Below are 15,179 nucleotides of genomic sequence, written 5' to 3'. Positions count from 1 at the left end.
TTGTAGACTAGCAGCTTCAGTATGAAATTAGAATAATTGGGAAATAATTATTTTAAGATTTGTGCGGCCTCACCCTCTAAACCAGTTTAGCTCATTGTCAAAATGTCAAAATCAATTGACTTATCGCTTTTCTCTTAAGTAATCCATACGTTTGACTCCATACGTTGGATATAGCTGTTTGTAAAAAGTCTAATTATTTAGAATAATTCTTCCTTGTCCAGAAACCAGGACTGTTCCCCAGTATGGCCACCTCAAAGTTTTATTTGTAGTTTTAATTTGTTGACAAACTAAAATATTTTCTTAACACCATTTGAATGTCTTGATCGAAAAGTGCGAGTAATTTGTTCTTTTGTATACTAAGTGTAATTAGTTGAATATAATGGACGTATTTCCTGGAACTAACTGTAGAATTTAACCCTCCATTGGAAAATTTAAAATGTTTCAAAAAATTCAGAAAATGTTTCACATTCAGAATTAAAATTAAAATCAGAATAAAAACATTTAAAATGTTTCATATTCAGGAAACAGATATCTTTTTGAAGAAAATACGCATCAAACCTTTATTCTCCTATAAGGAACAAGACAAAAAGATATTGTAAAGTTTTGCTGTTGCGTCCAATTTACGCTAGTTGGTTCAGTTCAGAAACTTTGCCATCTTTGCTCCCTTAACCGAATACTTGTTTATCTAGCATATCATCACTTGTCATCTCTTTATTTTTCTTTGTCCTCCGAGAGGTGTTTGTTTTGTTTTCTTCATTATCCATCTTCTGTGTCAAGTGCATTGATATACTAATATCTGAAAAGAGTGTAAACAAATACACACGCATCGACACGCTTTTGGAAACATGTTACTCGTGTTTCTTCTTTACATGAAAGATTCGATGGGTTGAGCAGCATTTCAGAAGCTAAAACATCCGCGTTCTTTAATGCGGCCGCATTTTTTACAATTGCCTTGATCTAGACGTTCGGTCCGAGTCCACGGGTGACTTTCACTTTTTGTATTTTTCACGCTGGTTTATTAAGATTAACTAAGCAACAACAAAATTTTCATTAAATCTGTAGAGGATTATATTATAAAACCATAGGTTTTTTAATCCCAAATAACATTTAAAGCGTTCAGCCACCTAAGGCAGATACTATTCTTTTGTTGCCACACTTCGATAACCTTAAATATTTCATTAAAAAAAGACAAACAAAATCCCTAATAAATGATGGAAAACTCTAATATTTTCTTGCACTCTTTATATCACTTAACATAAATATGCTGTTTAATATAATTTAATTCTCAATCCAAATTTCATGTTTGTTAGAAATTTGGAAAACATTTTCTTCTATCAAATTTGTTTTAAAATAGGGACCTCTTATTGCCTTTTAGTTCATCTATTTTCCCATAATTTTTAATTATATCAGGCTCAAATCTAATCTGCTATTACCTTTATTATTTCTGCTTATACTCCGCGGTCTTATGCGTGCAGCCATTGGTACAGTAATGCTGCAAAAAAAAAAATTCCTGCCCGTGAAAACAGTTTAAACAGTGCATTCTCCGAAAAATCCTTTTTCTGCTCAGACTGAATATACATTACCGCATTTGCTTAGAAAAGAACATTAAAATTAGGACAAATACACCAGTTCCATTCCAGTCCCTTCATTTGCGCTCCTGACAGAACTTAAGACGTCCTGTTTGTAAAATCTGGTGTGACCTTTATCGCTGCTGTATAGATTCATCAAGATTCTATTTACACAGGTTTTTTTTTCTTGGTATCCCTATATATACCAGTTTCTATTCAAATGCTTTAAGCTTTTATTCCTACGCTCTGTGATGACCTTAAACAACTCCATGGTCTTCTATCACTCGCTCAATTCTCTCAGTAAACCAGTTGAATTGATTGCTAATCAATAAGAAAAAACGATTGCCAGGGAAATTTTCCCCATGATCTTAAAGCCTTAGTCTCTTTTCTATATTTTGCTTTTATTTGTTTCTAGAAGGGGAGAAGGTTTTGGAATTTGGGGTGGATGAATTTACAAAGCCCTTATTTGATTGATAGTCGTTCTATCTGTCAAGTAACAATCACATATCCGTAGATGCGCTCGTTTAGATTTTGACAGAGACAATGGGGTATTGATTTGCGCCTTATATTGGTCCTGATTCTGATCAACACTCAATTTTATGCTTTGGCTTCTGTATATTAATTCTTTGTACTTGTTTTATTCGTATCTTATGCTGCCTTTCCGAGAGAAAAGGTGTATCTCAAAAAACCTGAATTTGGTGGCCGGTGTTAACCTTCCCCCTTGGTGTTAACTCCCCCTAAAAATACCCTCCTCCGGTATTTACTCCGGTGTTTACCCCCTCCCTGGTGTTTGCCCCTGGGGATAAAAAATATTTTTTTACAACTGAAAGTAAGGGGCAACGTCAAAACTTAAAACGAACAGAAATTATTACCTATATGAAAGGAGTTGCCCCTTCCATAAGACCTTGCTTTTTGCGCTAGAGGTTTGAATTTTTGTCCTAATTCTTTAAGAACGATTCCTGAAACACACTGGCCGTTTAATTAGAACAATAAGTTTTGTTTTAAAGTTCAATAAGGCTTATAAGGTTTGATGTTTCATGGTTTGTACCTAACAGACGTACGTTTTAACGCGTACGTTTTAAGATGTGATGCTGCTCCTCACTTTCAGTTGAAAAAACTTGTTTTTTTAATTTAATTTCTGATTGTTTTTAACAAAAATTCCGGTACTTGTGAATTATACACCACTCACTCAAGTATATGATGTTTAAAACTCAAGAACAAACCGGTTTCTTCGTTACTTTAGAATCAAATTCGGGCTGTATATTTGTATATTAGGGAGGGGGGTAAAGTATAGTGGGTCTAGGCATGGTTAAAGCATGCAAGATGTGTTAGGTACAATTTTTCCGCATATCATGAAGTAAGAATTGTTTTCTGACTTCAAACTGTCCAGATAATTCACCTCCTCCCCTTATTTGCAAAAATATAGCCCAAATTATGTATTTCCCATCTACTCTGTCACATGTCTGTCTTGTCTCACGCTAGGCTGACAGAAACGAATGAAGAAATTGGTTTATTCTCGAATTTTACACAGCTTAAGAGGTAATGGCGCATAATACACAAGTACCAAAATTCTCCCCCCCCCACCTACGGAGCATAAAAAAACAACCAAACTCAAATAAAATTCTCAAATTTGGAAAGCCTTATTTTCCACGTTTAAATAATTTTCTATTCATCAGTATTCTACTTATTAATCAACTAGAATTATACATGATCAAGTTCTGTAAATCACTTTCGGACTACGTGTGATTCTTTTCTCATACAATCAGGCAGTGCCGAATCCAGGGAGCCCAGGCCCTTTTTCACGGAATTTCCGTGAAAAATTTCCTTTTTCACGGAATTTCCGTGAAAAATACAATTTCTTGTATTTTTCAGCGTAATTCAAACATTTTTTAAAAATGTGTTGTTTATATAAAAGGTGGTACTCGTACATAGTTTGGCTAGGGGCTGGTGAGGGGGTAGTGCCCCTCGCTAGAAAAATCGTTTTGCTATTGAAAAATCCTAAACAGTGAGTACTTACTAATTTTTATACTATGAATTTTATGTTTTAATTTTATATGTCATTTTATATTTTATATACAAGTCATAGAAAGCTACAGGGTGAATCGCAAATACGATGTTATATGGGGATGGAGCAGGACTTGTTTGTAACTGCTTGTTTCTATTATTCAGGACTTATGATCATTTGTTATTGGATAATATGCGTTTGCATTGTCGAAAACATCTGGCTCTTGCAACTTGATACTGCAATCTTGTCTCTGGTAGAAAAAACACTACCAGGGACTTAGCTAATATGATTAGAAATTCTGATGTGACAAACGAAGCGTTAGAAATACTGGATACGGAAGTGCACATTTTTAGCCAACAGAAAAATACAAATCGCTTTTAGGCTTCCTAAGCCTACTTATTCGGGGTGATGTTTTGCGCTGACAAATTTAAATTTAAATTCATGAATAAATAATTTCGTTTCTCTGGTCTGTTCTTATTTCTAAATGCAGAATTTGCTTGCTTATTTTGCGACAATACGGATATCTATAAAACTGTTTCACTTGGAAGCTTCCAGATTTTTTATTTTGTTTGTTTGTCTTTTTTTATGTATATGTTGGTGCAACTAAAGTTTGTTACATAGCTCCTTGGACTGGAAATTCTTGACCCATTTTGATTTTGAGTCGGGGTAAGTGTAATTGTCCCCATAAAACACTTTTTTTTTAGTATTTTACATTGAGAACATTATAAAAGTTACCCATCAGGTTTGAAAATAACTTCCAAGCCCTGTCTTGGAAGACTAAAAGTATGCAAGAGATATATTTTGTATTTTATGTTGTGGGAAAACACAGTTTCTTGATGAGGAAAGCTTTTTTCAAGCCCTAGGGCCCTTGAAAATGTTTTCAAGTGCCCATTGTTATTTCAAATTTCAAATATTTCTCATGTTTCTTCAGACTTTAAATGCTCATGTTTTTAGATACAATAAGTAATTGGTGTCTACTATCAAAATAAACTGAAAACTGCAACATAACGAATGTTATTATTTTTTTATTATTCTTTTCTGCATCTTCTTTTTTAGTGGTGACCATTTGTGAATAATGACAGCTCTAATGTTCATGATAAATCTGCCTTATTGACATCTAGAATCGCTGTTCTAACTGAATTGTTGCAAGTTGGAACTTCCCTATTTCTGCCCCCTTACTTCCAGTTAATTTGTCTTTGTGTTTACCCGCTATTTACAAAATGGCCTGCGATAAAAGTAAGGACCATCCAAGGAATATTATTAACGGGGAATATTTTGTTTATTCCGTATAATAAATTTAGTTCCGTCTATAGTGTAAACAGGCAGTTACCACTAATTTTTATTTTTTTTTTTTTTGTTAGGAGAGACAGTTGGAGCACAACTCTATAAAATAATGTGAATTACATCAAAAGTAACAGGAATTATATGAAAAATCGTACAGCTCTCACGATTTCAAAGAGAGGCTTGTAGCCCCCCTCCCCTCGAAGGTTTCTCCTTTTGTGTTGAAGTGAAACCACATCTTCATTATTACTGATATAATTATTTTGTTATTGACACTGTTGATATTGTCTGCGGGCTTTGACTCGTCCCATTTCCTGGCAAGAGTTCAAGAAGAAATTTCTGGAAAAATCTCACAAATTGAATTATTCTTGTCCCATTCGCTAATCAACTGATGAGGTAGGAGCCATATTTTTTGGATGTCATCAGCTTTCAAAAAGAAGAAAGTAAAAAGCTAAAAGCTTTTCTCTCGTTTTTTTCATTTTGTTTTTCTTCTGTTAAATATGGGATTGAATAATCCCCTTAAAGAAAATTTATCATTCTATAAATTATTCGTTTATTGTGCTTGTGCTAGCTGGAAAAACTAACCTCCGTTTTTATTGCCCTCTCATATTTCTATATTTATTGCTTTAGAAGTCTCATTTTACTCTGTTTAAATAAGAGGGTAAGACGGTTTATTGGTGGTTCTTTTGGAAATGAACAGATAATAGTCCTAGGTAACTGTTGAAGTTGGAAAACATAATGTTGAATCCAAACTGCTTGCTCAGTGGTAAGAAAAAGGTAAACATTTTTCTTTTTATAATTTTTTCCATTCCGAGATAAGTTCAAACTCTAAGTATTTTTGAGTACGATCTTGTATTTGCTTATTAAACGCGAGCTAGTTTCATGTGTCATTCATTCCAGACAGTTGTGATTGACGCTGTCTTCCTTTTTTTTTGGGGGGGGGGGGTGGGGTGGGGTGGGGGGAGACTAACTTTTAGGAAATAATGTCTCCTCTTGTTTGTAAATAATATGTTGAAAATTGTGCGAAAAAAAGGTAGTATTTGTCGATAAAAGATTTGCGAGTGTCACAGTTCACTTTTTCTAGGGAAAAAAGATGTTTGATGGCCAGAAGATTATTGCTGGAGAAAGTATAACAATATCCAGCGTCAGTAGAGAACACTCTGGATCATATGAATGCGTTGCTACAAATTCTGAAGGAACTGACAAAGCCAGGGTTTCCTTGGAAGTGCAATGTAAGTTCCATTAAATTTCTACGTTTTGGTTCTATCTTCAGCTGTAACTTGATTTTTATTTTACGGAAAGTTCGTGAATTTGAGATTTGTTTGAAAATTATCTGAAATCCAAGAGACAACCTTAACAGTAATAGGGGAACAAGCTTGTAAAATCTTCTAGTAGGGGTGTATACCATTGCAGTTTGAATGCAAAAAAAAAAAAAAAAAAAAAAAAAAAACGCCAGGTTCTATAAAAGCTTATATCAAATACCCGAGTTGCACTCTAAACATGTATAAAATAAAATTACAAATGTGTTCCATTTCATAATATTTAATCGCAGCACTTCATTTATGTGGGTATCAAAGGGTTTTGGCGCCTTTATTTCACTGAGAAATTTACGAAATCTAACGTTAAAAGTTTTTTACAAATGAAGAGAAGAATTATTTCGATTTCAAGTTGTTAGTTTTATCCCTTTTAACAGCAATGGGAGCAGTAAGTCGTTCATCATATCATATACGTTGAGTGGGAATGAAGGCTTAGAATGCTATTCCACTTGGTGGATTCTCTCTATGCGCTTTTATTCAGAAATTATCTTATTGCAGATCAATCTAATTTTATTTGCAAATAAACCCGATTTTTTTCTTATTCGGAGAGAGAAAAATCTTCTGATTTCTCATCGGATAATATGGTTTGACCACTCCGAAAAGTACCTTTTCGGCAATTCTGCATTGGAAATTTTCTGTAAATAAAGGGGCACATCGATACTATTACTACTACTAACTCACTGTAACACGAAGCCATCGGAGTGCAACACGGCTGCGCACAGCTCCACTCTGATCTGATTAAAGCTTATTCCCTCACTGGTTTTCATGAATTTTCACCAGATCCTTTGGTATGGTCTCCTTCTGTCCCGTTCGGGAGGATGACTTGCCTTTCGTTTGGACCCAGTTTGATATCCAAAAAGAACATTATTTGGTCATCTGTCATCCTTCATCCGTAAAGTATGGCATACGATCAGTCAAATGCCTTTCTATACCTCCTTAGAAAATTCCTTTGGAAAAACATCTTACAAATACTCCTAAATCTTTCAAATCACCCGCGTTTCAGAGCAGTACTTCAACGCGGTCATTACCATGGCTTCCAATATTCGTTTCTGAGTTTGCACCCTCGTCTTCCTTTTTTATAAACTTTTTCAACTAAAAAAAAAAAAAAAAAAAAAAAAAAAAAAAAAAAAAAAAAAAAAAAAAAAAAAAAAAATACCACCCAGGTAAGTGGAGTGGCCCGCTTGATGGGTTTTCTTATTACCTACGTCGTAGAAACGATTCTTGTATACATTTTTTTCTAACTGTTATTGAGCATTGCAATGGCAGAGATTCCCTTTTATTACTTTAGAAAAGCAAGACCCTTTTCATACCGCAAATCCTTATAACTAGGGACAACATGAAACAAAAACTAGTTTCATGATTGAATGAGTGTCAGTAATTAAATTTGACCCAAACGAATCATCTTTTCTGTCCCCATTGTTTTACTAGCTTTTTTTGTTTCTGATAAGACTATACCGAGTTAAAAGATGTTCACTTGCATCGCCGGTTTGATCGCTTAATTGCTGCATAGTAATTTGTTTCTGTTTCATGCTACCCTACCACGCAAGTACTTTACCTTTTACGTTGTGTGGAATGAATGGTAACATCGAAAGGGCCTGAGCTTTGGCTTCAGCGAATCTACGCCGCAGTCCCTGCTAGGACCTACGGCCAACTTATTTTTCAAAAAACACTAGAAAAAAATAGTTTTAAGTTCAAACAAATATCCTTGCTTATTTGCATATCAGTGTTTGCTCAACTTTTTCCTCTGAAAGCTGAGGTCCTTGAACAAATCTCGGGGAAATGCCCTATCCGTTCCTTCCCTCTATGTAAATTTCTACAAAAAAAGGAACACTAAGAAAACCAGTTGTATCCAAAATAGTGTCTTTATTCAGTTTAACGTCCTTCTCATTTTGTTTTTGCCCTCCGAAAGGCCCTAAAATTCCTTGAAAATTGATTATCTTCTCTTCAGCAAAATTAAGCCAAGGATTTTAAATATGCTCGGCCTGACACAGCATCCGGCCTTTATGGGCCAAAAATAATTGAGCTTGTCTAAAAGATGCCGACTCATTAATTATACAACTTCTGGAATTTATGATTCCAACAAAACGGAAATTACATGGGAAACAATCCTTAGCTATATATTAGAAGCAGATATTAAGCAAGGATTTTTGCGATAATTTGAAAAAAATGAAGATACAAAAACAGATATTTTCCAAAATCTAGGTTTGTTTGTCTTTTTCGATTTTTTTTTTTACGGAAATTACCAAGAACGGTATTTTCGAAAATCCATGGGGGGAGGGGAATTGATCTCGTTACAGCTGGTGAATGCTCCAGAGGACTATTCTTACACCATCCTCTGTCTACGTTAACGAAACTAGACATGCTATCAATTGAGTGAATGGTATAGAGCTAGAATTCCCGTTTATCAAGTCTTCTTGTTTTTTTCAAAATGTACGTGTTTATAAGAATATAAAATTTTGCTTTTAGAATATAATTGTAAACTGATGCTCCGAATGTATGTTTTCCGCTGCGTTTTTCGCAACTCCTTAAGAGTCATCACAAATATAACATCTAAAAGAAATTATACCTCTATTTTCACACGGACGTAGGCTACTCATGGACCGTGTTGACTATATTTTAGTTATCGAGAAGATTAGCGACATATTTGCCGCTTCTGGATACATACAATTACGATTAATTTTCTTAAGGGGTGGAGGGGGTCGTACCATCCGACATGAATTCATGAGAATTATATGCAAATTGTTGCGTTAATACGGAATTTTCTAGGTTCTGATCCGGAGCCCCCCCCCCCTCCTGGGTATTGGCGTGCCAATACACCTTTTGTGGAAGTGTATTCAAGTGACATTTCAAAAACTGTATATTCTGGAGATATGGGAAGGACTATGAAAGCAATGACGTCATCATTATAAAGAAATGACATTTTCATCTGACTTATCTTTTTATCTTTATTTTAATATTTTCCTCTGTTGCGTACCTTTTTTGGTTAGTTGAAATCCTTAGGCAGTATAAATTTTATGATTTGTCCTAAAATAGTACATGTTGCTTAGTTTTGACATGTATGTTGGCTGTGGGCTGGAACGTTCGAAATCAATGGGATATCTTTTTACATTGATTAATGATTAAGCTAATGATGTTTAGTCGATAATTGGACATGTTGAACTTCTCAAATTTAATTTTCTGTGTAGACAAGCCAGAGATAGAAGTTGAGAGAACGTCCATCAACTCCATGGAAGGATATGACGCAGAACTGACGTGCACTGTGCATGCTGAACCCAAGGCTGCGGTAAGAATGTTTCAATTTTTCTGCATCTATCAAGACGAGACAAGAGTATAAGGGGAAATTCATAGAAATAAAAAACTGGATATAAATATAAATTTGAAATAAGTTTTACTTTTGTTTTTCTGTTTTCGTAACTTTGTTTTTTGTTTTCATAATGAAAAAAGGTAAAAGATTCTGGATTTCAGGAATTTAGCATGACTATGATTGGACGAAAAAACAGTAGCGCCCAAAGCGGTGTATTGGTACTACGTTAAATGTAACAATATCAGGATTATTAAAGTAACCGTTTCTTTTAAAAACAATTTTTGCGAGCTGTCTAGTAAGACTTTGCTTTGCTTTCCAGTGATACTTGCGTTTATCGGACAGGTGTCAGGACTTTACGTCCAACTTTTAGAGCAAATCCACACTGCTAGTGGAAACTACTCTTGGCTCGTTTTTTTATCGCTCAATGATGATGATGATGATGATGCTGATGACTCAAATGATGACCCTCCTGGCTTTTAAATAGCTGCAAATCTGACTATGTTTCCTACCTTGCAAGTTAGTATTTTGATGAATAAATAAACAAAGCATAAAGAATTATGGACGAAGCCAAATCCTTTAACTAAGTTGATTATATCAAAGACAGTTGTGTTGATTTATAGTCTTTCCGACTTTTCCTTAGTGGGAAAATTGAATCGGAAGTTGGGACCCTTCAACCTAAACCTCCTTCGAAGTTGACTAATTGTGCTATGTCATTATACACTAAGATTTCTTTAGATCAGAGGAGTTCATTCTCCAGATTTCAGCTTGTTCGGGTCGCTCATCTCACATTCTCTAAATACACCACATAGACTAAGCACATTCGATTTTTTTTTTCCATCTTGGCTTGTACCTACATTGCACAGTCGTCAGCAGGGGATTATTTGATGCAGAGTTTGACATATAAAATTACTCGTAAATTTTACTATAAAACCATTGGCAGTTTAATTTGTAGTTAAGGAAAACATGATTTTCGCCCTCGATTTCCCTGCAATCAATCACTGGATTTATACTAGAAATTTTCCTTTACCGAGTGCTGCTAATGTTCTTGGTCCTATAAGTTTAGCTGGTTGGAGTCCGAACAATACAATGACAATACATCTCAAATACAAACACACATAAAAATAACAAACAGAGAATATACACTAAAACACATATAATACAAAAAAAATATACTAAAAAAAAGATCTTAAATAAGAAACAAAAACAATGAAGACCTACTCAAATTGCAGCAAGAAGAAAAGCGTGTCAATTAAGAAGGAGGGACATAAAAGTTAAAACGATTTGTAAATATACTTTTAAAAAAGACAAGGATAGAGATACATTTATTGCGACATTTATACATTTATTCTATAAAAGGAACTTTGCAAAAAGAAGTCTTGTATTTTAGGTAACTGTTAACTTTAGGTTAACTGTTAACTGTTAACTGTTAACTTAACTGTTAACTGTTAACGTTAAACTTAAACATAACTGAGCTTATTTAAATGTAAAGCATTTAAAATGTTATTTAAAATGTATTTAAAATGTAAATGTAGTAGTCACCTTAAAACTATAACAAACAAATGCAACTGGTGCATGAGCTGTAATAGTGTCTTTGAAAATCAACAATTAAGCATAGATTTTCCCCTTTAGAAATTGAATTGTTATTTTACTGTTTCCAGTCCCTGTATAGGGGTCGCCCATTTTCTAACCATGCAAAAAAAAGTGGTTCCTGCCGCTTGCAGTGGGATGGACGTCTTGCGTGGTGGAAAATGTCATACCCTAAGAGGTGCAAAAGGGGGGGGGGGTGTGTTGGATTTGGTAGGGTGTCCACATTTCTTATTGAAGAGTGATACTGATGCCGGTTAATTCTCTGAAATGTTTATGTTAACTCCAATATAGCGACGAATATCCAAGAGTTAACAACCAAGATACGAGTTGGTCGGTAGGATTTTATGCGGCACCGTGTTTCTTTCTTGGTTTTATTTCTTTTTTTTAAGGCGATTTCAGTTCCGAGTTCCTTTTATATAGAATAAAAAATATTCAAGCATAAAATAGAAATTAATTTACTTTCCATCTGTATCGTCATCAAACTAGCATTAAAGCCCCATAATCCTCAATTGCTTTCTTGCATTCTTGGATGGATTTACTTCCAAATATTTCATAGATCTAATGATTTGCTAGTCTGGCTAAGAATATTGCCTGCCATCTATTTTGATTAGTATAGTTGATTTAATCTGTACCAGTCTTTGATTAAATTGACCGACAAATTGCAATAAAGGAATGGAAAAGGGGTCAGGTAGATATGAAAGAATGAAAAGAAATTTATTCAAACAGAATATTTATTAAAAACCGCACTGTGCGCACTGGTCTTTCCTTTGATAGGAAAAATAATCGAAAATTAGTGTAGACTTGTTATATGATAATCTTGTGTCAAAATTCTCATTTTGAACTAAGTACTGTAGTAGCAGAAGAATAGCACCATCCAAACATTAAATATATTGGTTATTACCGTAAAAACCGCGTCAAGACCCCTCCCCCGCTAACAGGGTCAGGAATATTCCTTGGGGGGACTGGTCCACTAGTGTCATAGTAGTGACTGTTACACTCGGAAAAGAATGCCACTATTGTCTTGGCACAAGATTGCCTTTTCAAGTGTTGCGCTGAAAGTTTAAAGCTTTTTTTTGTTTTGCATGCACCGTGTTGGTATATTCCAGTAAAGACATTCTCTCCCTTCTTACAGATTGTCTGTCGCAAGTATTGATTTCTAAGTTCCCTTTCTAGTTTGTCTAATCTCCAGCTTTTCTAGTACTACTGCAATTCTCTTGATTCATGTGTCTTAGAAAAGAAAATCTCCTGGTTTTTAAAACTTTCCGGTTTTTACTGTTCGTTAAACTTAAACATGAGTTGTGTGTAGAAAGAATCTTTTCTTCTTTTTACAAGTTTCAACGAAAGCATCGACAGTTTAGTTGCCGACTTAGTTAATTCTTTATTTTTTGTCAAGTTATTTATTAAGTTAAACATCTTCAACTTCAGTCGGGCAGCTATGCAATTTTTCTAAACAACCTCAGCAGACTTGTAAAACAGCAGTAATAGTCATAGAAAAGACAAAAAGCGAAAATAACAAAAATAGTCATAGAAAAGACAAAAAGACAAAAGCGAATGTAGACTTAGCTGCACTGAAATTTGATTAATGATACAATTGCGACTTTTATCTAGCACAATAAATGTTCATCTTTGTAAGCTTGCTGACAGTGAAAGCATATTGACCTGTCGCTTTAAAACTGTATGGTTGAAATATGACTTTATCCCAGTATGCTACGGAATAATGTTTTCAATAAGTTTTTTGGAGAATGAATAATGATTTTAGCTCTTTTGTAAGAACATAATCAATTATTATAATTGTTGATTCTATATGCTATTGACAAAGTAATTAATCTGAGTATTATTAAGTATATTTGGTCAAATGGAATAAAATAACGAAGAAAATTAGAAGGCCGTTCCTAGGGCTAATGATGATCGGGGAAAAGTAAATTACAGCACTCTCCTCTTAACTGAAATATAAGCAAAATAAGTAACAAATTTAATCAAAGTGGGCAATCTTCCTGCTACCATCCTCCCCAGCTGTGGCGCCTGGGGCAGATGACCCATTAGTCCCCTCCCTTTTAACGGCTCTGTAAAATTGGGTAATTTATTGGGTAAATATGTTAATGGCTGTAACTCTGTTTGAGTTTCCGACCCACATATGTCATTATATATAATGTTTAGCGTTACAATTCATTGTCTTATCATATTTATATTTTTGTATATTACTCAAGTATTATTTATAAGGACAAAAAGCTCATAGCCTAATATACATATTTGATGTTTTCAGCTCCTATTCTAAGCTAAGGAAGTCATATTTTTTTTAATTAACAAAATATTATTTTAATGCACTATAAAAAGAATTAGAGAATTCAATGTCCTGGGAGACATTAAATACAGGGATTCGAAGACTCGGAGATAATATTCCACTCAACTACAATTTATCGTCATCCCCATTCTTTGCCATTGCCTTTTCTGGAAGCGCATAACATTATTATTATTTTTTTTTTTTACGTTGCATTTCTTCTCTCAAAACGATTTTTGACTATAAAATGACCCTGTTACACTATTTAAGTTTAGCGTTTTTATTCTCGACTTTCAGAAATATTACCAATGGCATATCTAGTATTTTTTCGGGGGGGGGGGGTATTTTTAGGGAGGTGTTTTTCCAAAAAACTTTAAAAGTGCATCAAAATTTGTTTATATGCATTTTTGTTACTTTTTTACGAATCATAGAATGATTTTGGTGGGGAGGGATCAAACCCGTTAACTATCACTCTATGAATATTCTTTTGTATTTATTTTATTTATTATATTCACTACTTTCGTTTTTTAGCTCCTATTCTTGCTTTTATCCTTTTCATTTTTATCCTTTTATTTTTCCGATTTTATTTTGGTTCCTTGCTGCTTCGATTTCAATTCTATTTTGTTTCCACATGCACTGAATTTGCCGCGCTTGATGCAGGCAAAATATTCGCGTTATTTTCCTATTTTCTTGTATTTTCCATTGGAGTCGTTTCTTAACTGAAATTAAATATTTTTTTTTTTTTTAATCTGCAAGTAAGGAGCGACATTCAAACTTAAACGAACAGAGATTATTCCGTATATGAAAGAGGTTGCCCCCCCCCTCAAAGCCCCGCTCTTTACGCTAAAGTTTGTTTATTTAGCATGACGAGCGAAGTGTATAGGAGGGGACAACCCCTTTCATATACCCAATAATTTCTGTTCGAAATTCTCTTCGTAAATTTATTGCTAACTAGCTGTTGGGGTGGCGCTTCGCGCCACCCCAACACCTAGTTGGTGGGGGCGCTTCGCGCCCCCCCCAAGCCCCCCCGCGCGCGTAAGTCGTTACGCGCCATATTAGTTACGCGCCATTGTAGTTGTGTCCCTATGTCCCACCTGTGAATATAGATATATATATATATATATATATATATATATATATATATATATATATATATATATATATATATATATATATATATATATATATATATATATATATATATATATATATATATATATATATATATATATATATATATATATATATATATATATATATATGTTTTTAACTACGTAAAACTTGCGAATATACAACATTCTTTGCTGTCCCATTGTCTGTGCATATAAATAGATTTTCAGGTTTACCGACTCTTGAACATGCAACATATAATGGTCCATGGGAAAACAATCCGTATTCAGATCTATACCTCATGATTCTAATGATTGCCCTTGAGCTTTGTTGATGGTGATTTATATTCCTTGTGTCCCGGTGTCCCGGTCGTCATTTATATCCCCCTGTGCCCCCCGGCGTCCCCATTGTAGTTGTGTCCCTGTGTCCCGGTCGTCATTTATATTCCCTGTGTCCCGGTCGTCATTTGTATCCCGGTGTCCCGGTCTGTATATACATTCGTTTTTTAGTTTTGTTTTTCTCCTTTATTTTTTTCCTTTTTTCTTTTTTTTCTTTTTTAGTTTATTTAGATTTTTAGATTTTTTAGTTTTTTTATTAGTTTTTAGTTTTTTTGTAGTTTTTACCATTTTTTTAGTTTTTTTAGTTTTTTTTTTACTTATGTCCTGGTCGTCATTTATACTCCCTGTGTCCCGGTCGTCATTTGTGTCTCGGTGCTTTGTTGATTGCTAAT

The 15,179-nt window shown here is 34.3% G+C and overlaps 1 protein-coding gene across 1 annotated transcript in view; it reads left to right on the top strand.

Moving 5' to 3' along the window:
• The window catches only part of LOC136032300 (neural cell adhesion molecule 2-like), a 145,022-nt gene that overhangs the window by 66,615 nt on the left and 63,228 nt on the right, over window positions 1–15,179 (top strand). Inside the window, exons 6-7 of the mRNA XM_065712587.1 lie at window positions 5,939–6,086; window positions 9,356–9,453. Coding sequence (XP_065568659.1) covers window positions 5,939–6,086; window positions 9,356–9,453 — 246 coding nt within the window. The remainder of the gene's footprint in view (window positions 1–5,938; window positions 6,087–9,355; window positions 9,454–15,179) is intronic.

The sequence above is a fragment of the Artemia franciscana genome, chromosome 1, assembly GCF_032884065.1.
Source record: "Artemia franciscana chromosome 1, ASM3288406v1, whole genome shotgun sequence".
NCBI lineage: Eukaryota > Metazoa > Arthropoda > Branchiopoda > Anostraca > Artemiidae > Artemia > Artemia franciscana.
Note: the sequence above shows the minus strand (reverse complement) of the source record. Positions and strands in the feature narration are given on the sequence as shown.